This window comes from Rutidosis leptorrhynchoides, chromosome 9 (genome assembly GCF_046630445.1).
Source record: "Rutidosis leptorrhynchoides isolate AG116_Rl617_1_P2 chromosome 9, CSIRO_AGI_Rlap_v1, whole genome shotgun sequence".
Taxonomy (NCBI): domain Eukaryota; kingdom Viridiplantae; phylum Streptophyta; class Magnoliopsida; order Asterales; family Asteraceae; genus Rutidosis; species Rutidosis leptorrhynchoides.
In genome coordinates, this window is record NC_092341.1 from 311,365,964 (window position 1) to 311,378,309 (window position 12,346).

The following is a 12,346-nucleotide window of genomic DNA, read 5'->3' on the forward strand; positions in this document are numbered from 1 at the left end:
TTAGAAGTGCAATTAAATATAAAATAAAGGAAATTAAATATGAAATAAAAGAATTATGCTTATTTAAACTTCCATAATCATGATGTTTGACGTGTTGATTTTAGTTTTATGCCCATGGGTTAATTGTCCTTTGTCCTGGATTATTTAATATGTCCGTCTGGTTTTTGTCCATAACAGTCCATCAGTCATAAATATAAAGTGCGAGTGTCCTCATCGAATTATTCTTATACCCGAAGTTAAATATTCCAACTAATTGGGGATTCGAATTGTAACAAGGTTTTAATACTTTGTTTAATGAATACACCAGGTTATCGACTGCGTGTAAACCAAGGTTTTACTACTTTGTTAACAATTACACCAATTACCCTTGAATGTAATTTCACCCCTGTTTTAATTATTCTAGTGGCTATTAATCCATTCCCGTGTCCGGTTAAATGAACGATTATTCGTACATATAAATACCCCGCCCATCGTGTCCGATCGAGTGTATATGGTAATTTATAAGAACGCCCAATTGTAAATCTTTATATTAACATTAACAAACTATCATTTAGTTAAACAAATATAAAGCCCATTAATAGCCCATAGTCTAATTTCCACAAGTGTCGTTCTTTTGTCCAAACCCCAATTATGGTACAAAGTCCAATTACCCAATTTTAGTAATTAGCCCAACATCATGATTACTTCGTTTTAAATAAGCATAATAATAACTTAGCTACGAGACATTAATGTAAAAAGGTTGAACATAACTTACAATGATTAAAAATAGCGTAGCGTTACACGGACAGAATTTCGACTTACACCTTTACAACATTCGCTAACATACCCTTATTATTAGAATTATAATTAAAATTAAAATTAAAATATAAATTATATATATATATTTTACGTATATATGAGAGAAGAGAGAAAAAGATTATCAATTGTGATCAGAATTCGGTTGGCTTTATAGGGATTTTCGATTTTTGGGGCTCCGCGACTCGCGGTGAAATCCTCTTCAAACTCCGCGAGTCGCGGAGAATGAATTTACAGCTCAGTCCTTGGAGTCTTTCTCTGCCGACGGTTTATAATATATATATAATATATATATATAATTAATATAATTAATTATATATTATATTATATTTATATACATAGTTAACTTGTAATTTTTAGTCCGTTGCGTCGAGCGTTAAGAGTTGACTCTGGTCCCGGTTCCGGATTTTCGAACGTCCTTGCGTACAATTTAATATCATGTACTTTACGTTTTGAATCTTTTACTCTTGTAATTTTGAGACGTTTCTTATCAATAATTGAAACCTTTTTGATTGTCTTTTGTACTTTTGAGCTTTTTGGTTGTTTGCGTCTTCAATTCGTCGAATCTGTCTTTTGTCTTCACCTTTTATTATTTAAACGAATATCACTTGTAAATAGAACAATTTGCAACTAAAAGCTTGTCTTTCTTGAGGAATAATGCTATGAAATATATGTTCGTTTTTAGCATTATCAACTCACTTCAAACCTGCTATCGAAGAAGATACTGGATATCCTTCAACTGCAAGACCAGTCTAAAGTCCACCTTATGGCTTTGGTGGTCCTCCTTCACCAAACTATAGTCCGGATACTTTACCTAATTCTCCCGAATACTACCCGACTCCAAGAACGGAAAGTAAAGGGAGAAGCCCTGCTGATTTTAAAGAAGATGGCCCGTATAAGAAAAGATCCCGATCTCCTTCCTACGAAGAAGTTAATGCCAAGTATGAGATCATGAATCTGCTAAAAACTACCGATGGCCTAATTCGTCATATTGCAAGGATCGATGTTCAAATGAAGGAAAAAGACCTAGCGATCAGGAAGCTCATGGAGGAAAATGCTGAGCTAAAGAAGGAAATAAAGTTGGTGAAGTATGAAGGTGATAGAAATTCCCGATAGGGGAAGCAATCTCTTGCCTACCTAAGAGAAGATGTTAACTTTAGATTGAAGATGGAGGAAAACCGCCTCGAGTTCCTGCATGAGAAACAAAAGGCGAAGAATGAGAAAGTTGAGAAGTTTATGAAGAAGGTTGAGGACGAGAAGAAGAAATATGAATACTACTTCAATCCTAATATTTCCTAGTTTATCCTATTCCAATTTCTCATCTATGTAAAGGCTATGCCTTAAACCATTTGTATATCCGGATCGTGTATTAAAAAGGCTTATTTAATGCCTCATTCTTAATAATATAAAGTGTTTCATTTATATCATATTCATCTTTATCCTATTGGATTTATCAAACTTCTATACACCCTTATGTAGTGAAGAATTATGGTTCGTTCAACTACACCAACTCCTACCACGATGTTTCATAATATCCTCGTCTGACTACGTCTTCTACAACTTCCATAACTATCAAAGATATGAAGGTTAACCAAGTCTATAAAGACTGCAACTTAAAACTAGCCAACCATAAGTTAGTAACTGTTTTCACGGATGACATTTCGAACTGTTCCAAGAGTGAGAAGGGACGTGAGCAACATTTGCAAACTCATTCTTGAGAAAAAGAACAACTCTATGCAAACTTTTCCAAAGTGCAAGTTTTGACTTAAAACCGACATGTTGTCGATCCAGCTAAGATTACTGCTGTCCTTAACACACTATATTAGAAGTCATCATTGATCACATATCCTGACCTTATGGAGTGACCTTGATCATCTTGATAATATATATATATATATATATATATATATATATATATATATATATATATATATATATATATATATATATATATATATATATATATATATATATATATATATATATATATATATATATATATATATATATATATATAAACTAGTACCACCTATTGTTGACTAAAAATTATAAAATAAAATAAAATCATTAATTAGAACATCCTTATGTTGACTAACACTCTAATACTTGCACTATATAAACACCCTTAGACTCCTAGTTTATCATTCACAAATCAGACCAAAATCCTCTCTCAAAAACAATCTCTCCCTCTCCCTCTCTTGTGGTATTCGGATCTTCAAGCTTGTTCTTCGTGTTCATCAAGATTTTCAAGCGTGTTCTTCATTATTTGGGTTATTTGATCTTCATCACCAAGTTTTCTTCTTGTTTCTTGTTAATCTTCATCATCATTAACAAGGTATGATCCAAAATCTTAAAACTTTTAAATCTTTCTTTCAATTCATGTTTATATTCATAATCATATTCGTGCATGATCTTAACATTCATATTATTTAGATCCTCAAAACCCTAAACACTGATCATTAAAATACGACTTTAATTAACTTACCCTAATTAATGAAACCCTAATACTACTTATACTATTAATTAATATGTATACACTATTACTATTACTAACACCTATAACCTACTACTTATATTATAACACATAAAAACATTTTGGGATATGTATTAGAGATGTATAGATCTTCGAACTTTCTTGACGAATGGTTTCTACCAAACTCTAGGCGGAAGGGTTTGGATTTTTGATTTAAAGGATCCTATAGCTCAAGCCCCTAGACCTGAAATGGCCATTCGAAGGCAAATGGGTGATTGGAAGCTTATCTAATACGGCAAGTATCCTAAAATGGAAAACACTCTTAAAGCAGAAACTTTCTAGTTATAGAAACTTACTAAGATAAGAAATCTACTAAAAGTGGAAACTTTCTAAAAATAGAAACTTACTAGGAAAGGAAACTTAGTAAAACGAACTATACTTACAACACTATCATACTTAAACATCTACTTAAACTTGGAGAAAAACACTTATTACTCTTAAATGTCAATAGGTTGACTTTTCTGCTCACTCATCCAACTTTCTATTCCGAGGAATAACTCTCTCTCTACTTACTAAGGTGAACTTCATAGCCCCACTTTATATTGTGCACAACTTATTTAACTTTTTAGGGTGAGACACATGCTACTTTTACTATTTACAATTTAGACACAAGTACCAACTGTTAAACTATGCTATACCCGGCTATGTCCGACTAAGTCCCTACAGTGATATTTTTAATTGCTCGTTAAATGCATTCTTAATTATTGGGGGTAGGCCTATCGGGAGTAACGTCCCCGATACATTTGACTAAGTCTTTGTATTACTTAATAATGAAATTAAACCGACAAGTATAAACTACAACTTGTCTTTGGGGTAAACTTGAACGTTTAGTCTAAATATTATTGGCATAACTTTTGGATCTGCGAGATCTACTTTTTGATCTTGCGGGAGATCAACTTTATAAACTAAATCTTGTGGTCTAAAAACAATGATAACTACTTTTGTTAAACCTATGATTTCACTCAACCTTTTTGGTTGACACTTTTGCATGTTTGTCTCAGGTGTTGATTGATTTAAGCTTACTTACTTACTGCTTATGTGATGCTACTTGGACTTAGGAACAAGAGATATCACATTTACTATTCTTGCATTTGAAACATTTACTTTATTGTAATTTCAATTCTTGTAATGACATTTCATTTTCCGCTGCGTACTCTCAATAAAGTTTGATTTTATCATGTAGTATTGTTCTCGTATATTATAATATATTGGTTTATTTGATATTAGTGACGTTTCTTCCAGACCCTATCTGGAGGACGTTACAGACGTCCATTAAATTTTGAGGTGGGTGATCGTGTTTACTTGAAAGTTTCACCATGGAAGGGAGTTATCAGGTTTGGTAAGCGAGGTAAGTTAGCTCTGAGGTACATTAGGCCGTTCAAGATTATTCAAAGGGTTAACGACCAGACTGTTGTGTTAGAGCTTCCAGCAGAGTTAGCAGGAATACACAACACTTTTAACATGTGTTACCTTAGGAAGTGTAAGCTCGATGATGAGACGTAACTGGTTCCCTTGGGTGATTTGAGGGTAGACTTGAATCAAAAGATGGTTGAAGAACCGGTTAGGATTGTTGATAGAAAGGTGACAAAGCTGAGAAAGAAGGAAATCCGTATGGTGCTTGTTGAGTGGAAGCATAGTTTAGGATCGAAACTTACGTAAGAAACCGAAGAGCTAATGAAGGCTCGTTATCCACGTCTGTTTGACCATGACCAGATTCCGAGGACGGAATCTCTTTAAGGGGATGGATTTGTAACATCCTCAGATCGGGCCTAGATGTAAGATGACCTTTTTTCCCTTAGGCATAATTGTGTGGTTAATTATGCTTTTATTAATTGAATATTTAGTGTTATTCTATTATTTGGTTAAGACCAGTTTGTGACAGCGGTCATCGAACAGGTTCGTTTATTTAATTTGGACTCCGATAGGGCAGTCAAATTAAGTATGAAAGTTATCAAATAAATGGTAAATACCCATGTGTGATGGGGTATTGTGTTTAGCCTAAATATATAAGTCAAACTTCAGCCCATTTTGTGAAGTTTCTGGGTATTTCATTTCATACACACACTTACCTAATTCATCTTTCAAGAACCCTAAATTTTTTAAATCTCGTTTTTGTATTGAATCCTTGTGTGCAATCTGTTACTAGTAATTTTAGTGTTTGAATCAAGGTAAATCTCAACTGATTTCGTGTTCAAATCAGTGAGTTACTGAGTTTTGTGTTCTTAATTAGGTTTTGGTTCAAATTGGGGTTTTTCGTCAAACCTTACGATTTTGATGTTGTTTTAGCATAATCTGTTGGGGTTTAAGTCTCTTTATGTTATAAACGTTTCCTGAACGGATTTTAGTGTCAAAACATGTAGAAATCGAGATTTAGGTGATTTTATTCGAAAACCCGTCATTTCTGCTGCTTCTGCTGCACGAAGAACACAACCGTACGGTTGCAGCTTGCAACCGCATGGGTACATGGTGCAACCGTACGGGTACATGTGCAACCGTACGGATGCATCGGTGTTAGTGCAACCGTACGGGTGCACGATGCAACCGTATGGATGCATGTGCAACCGTACGGATGTAGATCAGATCAATAGTTGTTGTTTAAATTAGCTGTTTTCTAGCCGTTATGCTATCCGCGTGACTTATGATAATCAGGATGTAAATTCTGAAAATGCATAAGTGTTAGTTGCACTTTTAGTGACACTTTTTGATACTGATTTACTGTACTGTGCATTTTGTGTTAACAGACAGAAACTAACTTGGTTTTCCTTATGTTCAAGTTATAAGGATAAGGAAGTCACTCAGTGATAGATTATCTGAGCTAGTTGCTGGTATTCATTGAGTGGATCTATCTCCGGATAGAGTATTAAGTAGCTGACACGCTACTTGTTCAGACTCTTTACTCTTATGTTTATATCATGTATGATTGCCATGTGTAGTTAGATATTGTCATGCTAGTTAGGATGATTGCATGACTGATTATCTGTGATCTTATGTGCGCACTGTTAGTTGGACACCAACCGAGGTGGCAAGGTTGGGAACCCACCGAGACGGCAAGGTAGGGTTTGTGTGAGGTCGACCGTGGTAGCCTGGTCGGGTCATGATGTTACTGATTGTTCAGTATAGCATAGAAGGACGCATGTGTTGCGTCTGGATGATTATGCAGTGGATTCAGTAAAGCGGAATATCGGTAGACTGTATCCTGATCAGCTAAGTCGTGTGCTCGTACAAGCCGCCGATCCTCATATTGTCAGTTATTTTATGCTAGTTCAGGACGTTAGCATATATGTGACCTTTGCATGTTCAGTTGCTTATGCTTAGTCTGTTATATAGTATCAATTCACTTAGCAGTTGTGCTAATTCCCCCACATTTCCACCCATTGCAGGTTTAGGTACTGCTGGTTAGAAGAGTGTTTCGGTTGGGATGAAGACATGTTTGACTATACGCTAAACTCTGAAGTTTTCTCTTTTGTACTATTTTATGTAACACCGATGTATTGAGAAGTTGTAAAGGATGATAACTAGATTGGTCTCTTATCTATGGTTTGTAAGTATTAAGTAAGGTTATTTTGGTAATTATATGTACTTCCACTGTATTTAAAAAAAAAATTAGGGTGTTACATAAGTTAAACAACATAATAGTGATAAATATGTTGAAGTTGAGTTACACTTATATAATAAAGTTTGATATTGTTAGGCTTAGTCGAAGATCCTCTGTTTAAATGTGTTTGATTAATGATTGCATGAAAACCAAGTAAGAATTGACTTTCAGCTAGTAACTTGAGTTGATCTAGTTGATGTTTAATAGCTTATATAATTTGTCAGTCTATTTGCATGTTGATCCGCATCATAAGGTTGATATGTATCATGTAATTGAATTAAATACTATGAATTAAGATGTTAGTCATGCACATCACATGTCTAGCATATGCTTTAAGTCCTACCTATTGAATGATATGCAACACTTGTCATCACATGTTTAGGGATAATAATTGGTCTATGATTGTTATCTTAATTTGTGTTAGTACAAGTTATGAAATTGTCTAATATGATTCTCGTATGAGTTACTCGTTCATGTAACTGCTTTTATTTTTAATTGTTTATTTTGAATCTTCAATTCCTTATTATTTTATTTGATTATTTTGTTTACTTTAAATCATCCATTTCCTAAGAGATAAGAATCTACAATCTCAAAACACATAAAATTCTATCTTTAGTTCTTTAATAGGAACTAAGCTATATAATAAATCAACTCTTATCCGCATCTACACTCTTGGGACGATAACTTAAAATACTACATCTGACCAGGTCTTGTTGCTCGTTAGGGTGTTAAAAGTAAAATAAAGGTGTTATAAATTTATAAGTTGAAAGCCAAATGCACTGCACACTTTTCACACATCAGGGCGAGTCTTCGGGGGTAAATAAGGATGGTGAGACTCTTGATACAATAAATAAACAAAAGAATCAAGAATGGAGAGAGTATCAGAAAAACACTAAGTCCTGGTTTAAGAAACTGCCGTTGGAACCAAAGTAAAAGTTGTTTTATGAATGAACTGAAAAGGTTACTGGTGGTAAGATTCTAAGTTGGGCTTTTTTAAAAGATTTGAATTGCTTTGCGGTGAGAAGGGAAAACAGTGTTGACTACTTCAAACACGTCGTTGATTTTAAAACTCTACCGTATTTTTAAATGATGGAACTTGCTCACTTATCGTTATTGTACTGGGAAACAGATGGTTGGGGTGAGTGGATGTAGTTCAAAATCAAGACGGAATTCAAGAATGGTTGATCAGTGTTGGCTCCTCAATTTCCTAAGATATCATATCGAATTGATCAAGAAACTGGAAGGAGGGTTAAGGTTGTGAAGTATAAACGTGCAAAGACGATGAAGTATGCTCCATTTTTTTTTTTTTTGCATAATTCAGCGTACTAATATGCTCCATTATTTTTTATTTTTTTTCTAATTATATTTAATTTTGTTATCAAGAGAAATTTAGGGATAGATTAGCCTAATGATGACATCATCATTAGGGATGGATTAGCCTAATGATAACATCATCATTATAGAATTTTAATAAAAATTATAGATATGGAGGTTAGGAATAATTCTGAAAACTTGACGCATCTTGATGCAGTAATTGACGTTTCCAATAGTATTTTAAATTTTTCATGTTCTTTAGAACTTTAATGGGAAATTAGATTGATATTTGGCATGTATGAAACAAAGTGAGCATACAGAGATGTATGTGAGATGTTTTCTTTTTACGGCCAAAGAATAATTAATATTAAAAAACGATTCCTAACAAGACGCTAAAGGATGATTACAAAGGCATAGACAACCACAAGTTCCAATTTGAAACTAAGTGGCCTCTATTTTTAATCCAATGAAATGAAAACAATCTAATTACATCAAATAAGCTACTTCTAGAACAAAACGAATCGTTAAAGACAACACCGTTTCTAAACCGCCACAAAGACCAAATAGAAGTAACCATCACCGCAATGATTCAGTTTTTAGACGAACGTGATAAACGAACTCCTTCTAACCAAATCACAAACGAGTCCCAATTCGAAAAGTGAGGAATATCACAATCGAGCTAAATAGAATTTTTTTTCCATAAGTCACGGGCCGTATCATAATCAAAAAATAAATGATCCCGCGTTTCGATACCATTATTGCAAACCGAACAAACTATAGAATCGACATCAATACCTTTCGCGGATAGGTTTCAACGAATAGGAAAGCTATCTAAACGAAAGCTCCAAAGAAACACGTTGACTTTACGTGGGACGAAATCATACCATAACGTCTTGAGATGCAAAGTAGGCAAAATGTTGCAATCAATTCTAAATCTGGCAGCTCTAACAGTGAACATGTTGTCTGACGTGAGGGTGCACATCCAGCAATATGTCTGATTAGTGAGCTGTGGTAGACCAATGTCAGTGAGCATCGAAGAAAGTGCTTGTTTGTTCCGTCCTTGCGTAACGCCTCTAACCCAAGGAAAACTCCAATTGCCGTTAACAATCTTGTCCACAATAAAACCATCCAGATTCGTATCAAGGTGAAAAAGTCTATTAAATCGAGACGAGAGATTCGAATTACCACACCAAGTATCATGACAAAAACGAATCGAATGACCATTTCCAACAACTAAATTGAAAGTATCTGGAGGTAACAAATTCGTAGAAATAATCTTATTGCAAGTCAACACAATATTCGCCAAAATACTTTTAGATGAATGGAAATTTTATCAAAAACGTTGTCATGAATGGATTTTATAATGTGTACCCACATATCGTTCGGAATTCATTAAATAATGTCATCTCCATTTAAAAAGCAAGGCCAACTTGAAAGCTTTAAGGCTACCAACATTAAGACCCCCCCTTTCAAAAGATGCTAAAACTTTGTCCCCTTTAATCCACATATTTTTTGAGGTATTACTCCCCCTCAAAAAAAAGAAGCGAGCCTGAATCGATTAAAGGCGTTTTAACATAGATTCAGGGCATTTAAAAATAGACATCAAGTAAATCTCGAGACTACCCATAACAAAATTTATTAACGTTAATCTACCTCCTGAAGATATGAGACTCGCCTTCCATGAGGAAAGTTTAGAAATAAACTTGTCATATAGCGACTCCCAATTGGAAATTCTATTCATACTCGAACCAATAGGCATACCAAGATAATTGTGTAACACCCTGAATTTTTATACATCCGAAGTGTCAGTAAAAGGGTGCATCAGAAAGTGTCACTGAAAGTCAACCTAACACTTGTGCATTTTCAAAATTTACATCAGAATTAGAATCTGTCAACCTCAGTTCCTGAACTTCTGAATTGAAGCTGGAAAATTTGGAGATATCACGTTTGAGTGATGTATATCGCGTTTCAACTTGTCACGGAACGCGACATACATGACCAAAACGCGACGCCTTATAAATTCAAGTCCTAGTCACTTCATCGCGTTCCAATTGAGTTTTTCGCGTTTGGGGTGTCACGAAATGCGACCAGATGTCGCGAAACGCTATAGAAGTGCTGAATGACCATTTTGAACTCATTTTTGGAGTTTAATTTGGGGTATTTGTGTCTTTTCACTTTGGGGTCGGTTTGGGATCATTAAAACTGATCCATGGCTCTTTCAAGCCTCAATTTCACCCACACAAAACACTCCCATCTTATTTGAGAGAGAGAGTGATTTTTAGAGTGAGAAAGCTTGATTTGGAGAAGAAGTGGAAATCTCACCAAAGTGCTAGTGTTAAAGTTGTTCATCTCGTTCTTGGCTACGTTTCGGTAGTGTTGGTAAGTTCTAACTCCGAATTTAATTGTTTAAGGTTCTTGTTCATGTTTGGGGTTTGAGCTAGTAAGTGTTTGAAAGTAAGTGATATGTATATGTATAATTATTCCATTCACTAAGCTTTATGCTTACCCCTCTCGTTGTTTACCTTTTTATAGGTATTGTTGATGCGGAGTTGCCTAGTTGCTAGACTAGGGTTGTTAGGCGTTGCTTAAGCTTGGAGGATTAGCTTTCGGACATTTGGACGCGGATTGGGGATTTTGTAGTCCCCGGGATTATGCTCTTGGTATCGGGTTGGGTTATTGAGTATTAACCCGTGTTTTGTGAAATTGGATCATTATTGCAAATGCTTTGTAATGTGTCTTTTTTGTACCAAGGGCCATATTGAGTTGTTAAACGTAACGTTATGATATTACATTTTTAGTTAAAACAGAGTTGAAAATGTTATGTATTATGAACGGTACATTGGGACCTAACTTATAAAAAAAGGGTGCTTCGTCTTTGGTAAACGAATTTGGGGTCGTTTCAAAGTGGTAGGGAACGAACCAATCCTGGCACCCGTAATATTAGCTAACATCAAGACTTCGGAATCTGTCACGCCGATGCCAAAAATATGGGATTTGGAGACGTTTAACCTCAACCTGAGACTCGATAAAAAATCTCCAAAATAAGAAGAATACGTCTCAATTCGGTAACGCTCCATTCCCAAAAAAATAATAACGTCGTCGGCATAAATAAAATGCGATAAATGAATCGAATTTGACCCGACTTTAATCCCCCGAATGAAACTAATTTCCATAGCACGATGGAAGGCAAGATGAAGGCCTTCCATGATAGTAATAAATAGAAATGGGTTGAGCGGGTCACCTTGTCTCAAACTTCTTTTGATCAAAAATTCACGGGTCGGGCTACCATTAACAAGAACCGATGATCTAGCTGAAAAAAGGAACCCTTTAATCCAGGAACACCATTTCTGACTGAAACCGAGCGACAATAACATGAAAAGAAGATAATCCCAATTTACCGAATCATAAGCTTTCTCAAAGTCCACTTTAAATAAAATCATCTTCTTATTCTTTTGGTTGTACCATGATATAATCTCGCTCAACATAAGGGGACCATCGAGAATTTGTCACCCTTCAATAAAAGCTTATTGAACTGGGCTAATAATTTTACTAATAACCCCTTGTAAACGTTTCGTTAAAATTTTCGTGACCACTTTGTAAAAACACCCTACTAACGAGATAGGGCAAAAGTCTTTCGGTACGTGAGTATAAATGAAGCTCTTAGCATTATTCATGCACTTTAGAAAACTTTCCATAAGTTTAACCCATTTTAAAAGTGTATATAGTTGGTTGATTGTATCTTTACTGCTTTTGAGCTTTGGAATGCGTTGGTTCTGATTGTATCTTTGTTCGTCTTTTCATCTATTGATGAAAAGGCTTTGTTTATGTTATCGTTATTTTTGTCAAAAAAATTAGTTGGTTGATTAATTACCAATCATATTTATGTTTTCATTATAAGTTTTCAGTAGTTATGACTCCAATTTATTTTGGATTTTGAGGTTTTTCTAGACGTCAATATTATCAATTGATCATTAAAATCATGCTAATATGTATGCAGGTTTTAATGGGTACATGTGAAGCTGATCAAATTGTATTTAAGCTCCAGTTAAAGCTATATTGAGGTCACATATTTGATGAAATGTCTTTTAGTAACTTTTAATAATATGAAG

At 34.7% G+C, this 12,346-nt stretch overlaps 1 protein-coding gene across 1 annotated transcript; it reads right to left on the minus strand.

Moving 5' to 3' along the window:
* Nucleotides 1–9,048: 9,048 nt before the first annotated feature.
* On the minus strand, nucleotides 9,049–11,722 carry LOC139868981 (uncharacterized). The gene is made up of 5 exons (XM_071857316.1): nucleotides 11,253–11,722; nucleotides 10,084–10,160; nucleotides 9,891–9,970; nucleotides 9,668–9,786; nucleotides 9,049–9,547 (listed from the first exon to the last, which is right to left on the minus strand). Exons 1-5 carry the CDS (start codon nucleotides 11,720–11,722, stop codon nucleotides 9,049–9,051), a joined length of 1,245 nt encoding a protein of 414 aa, XP_071713417.1.
* Between the last annotated feature and the right edge of the window lie 624 nt (nucleotides 11,723–12,346).

Bases quoted from the DNA above. Each gene is read 5' to 3' on its own strand.
- LOC139868981 (XM_071857316.1), bottom strand. From the start codon at position 11,722: ATGTTGAGCGAGATTATATCATGGTACAACCAAAAGAATAAGAAGATG. The intron at 9,971-10,083 runs GTTGACTTTCAG...GAGTATGAATAG, and splicing joins TGAAAATGCACAAGTGTTAG to AATTTCCAATTGGGAGTCGC. The intron at 9,548-9,667 runs GTTGGCCTTGCT...TTCATCTAAAAG, and splicing joins GGTAGCCTTAAAGCTTTCAA to TATTTTGGCGAATATTGTGT.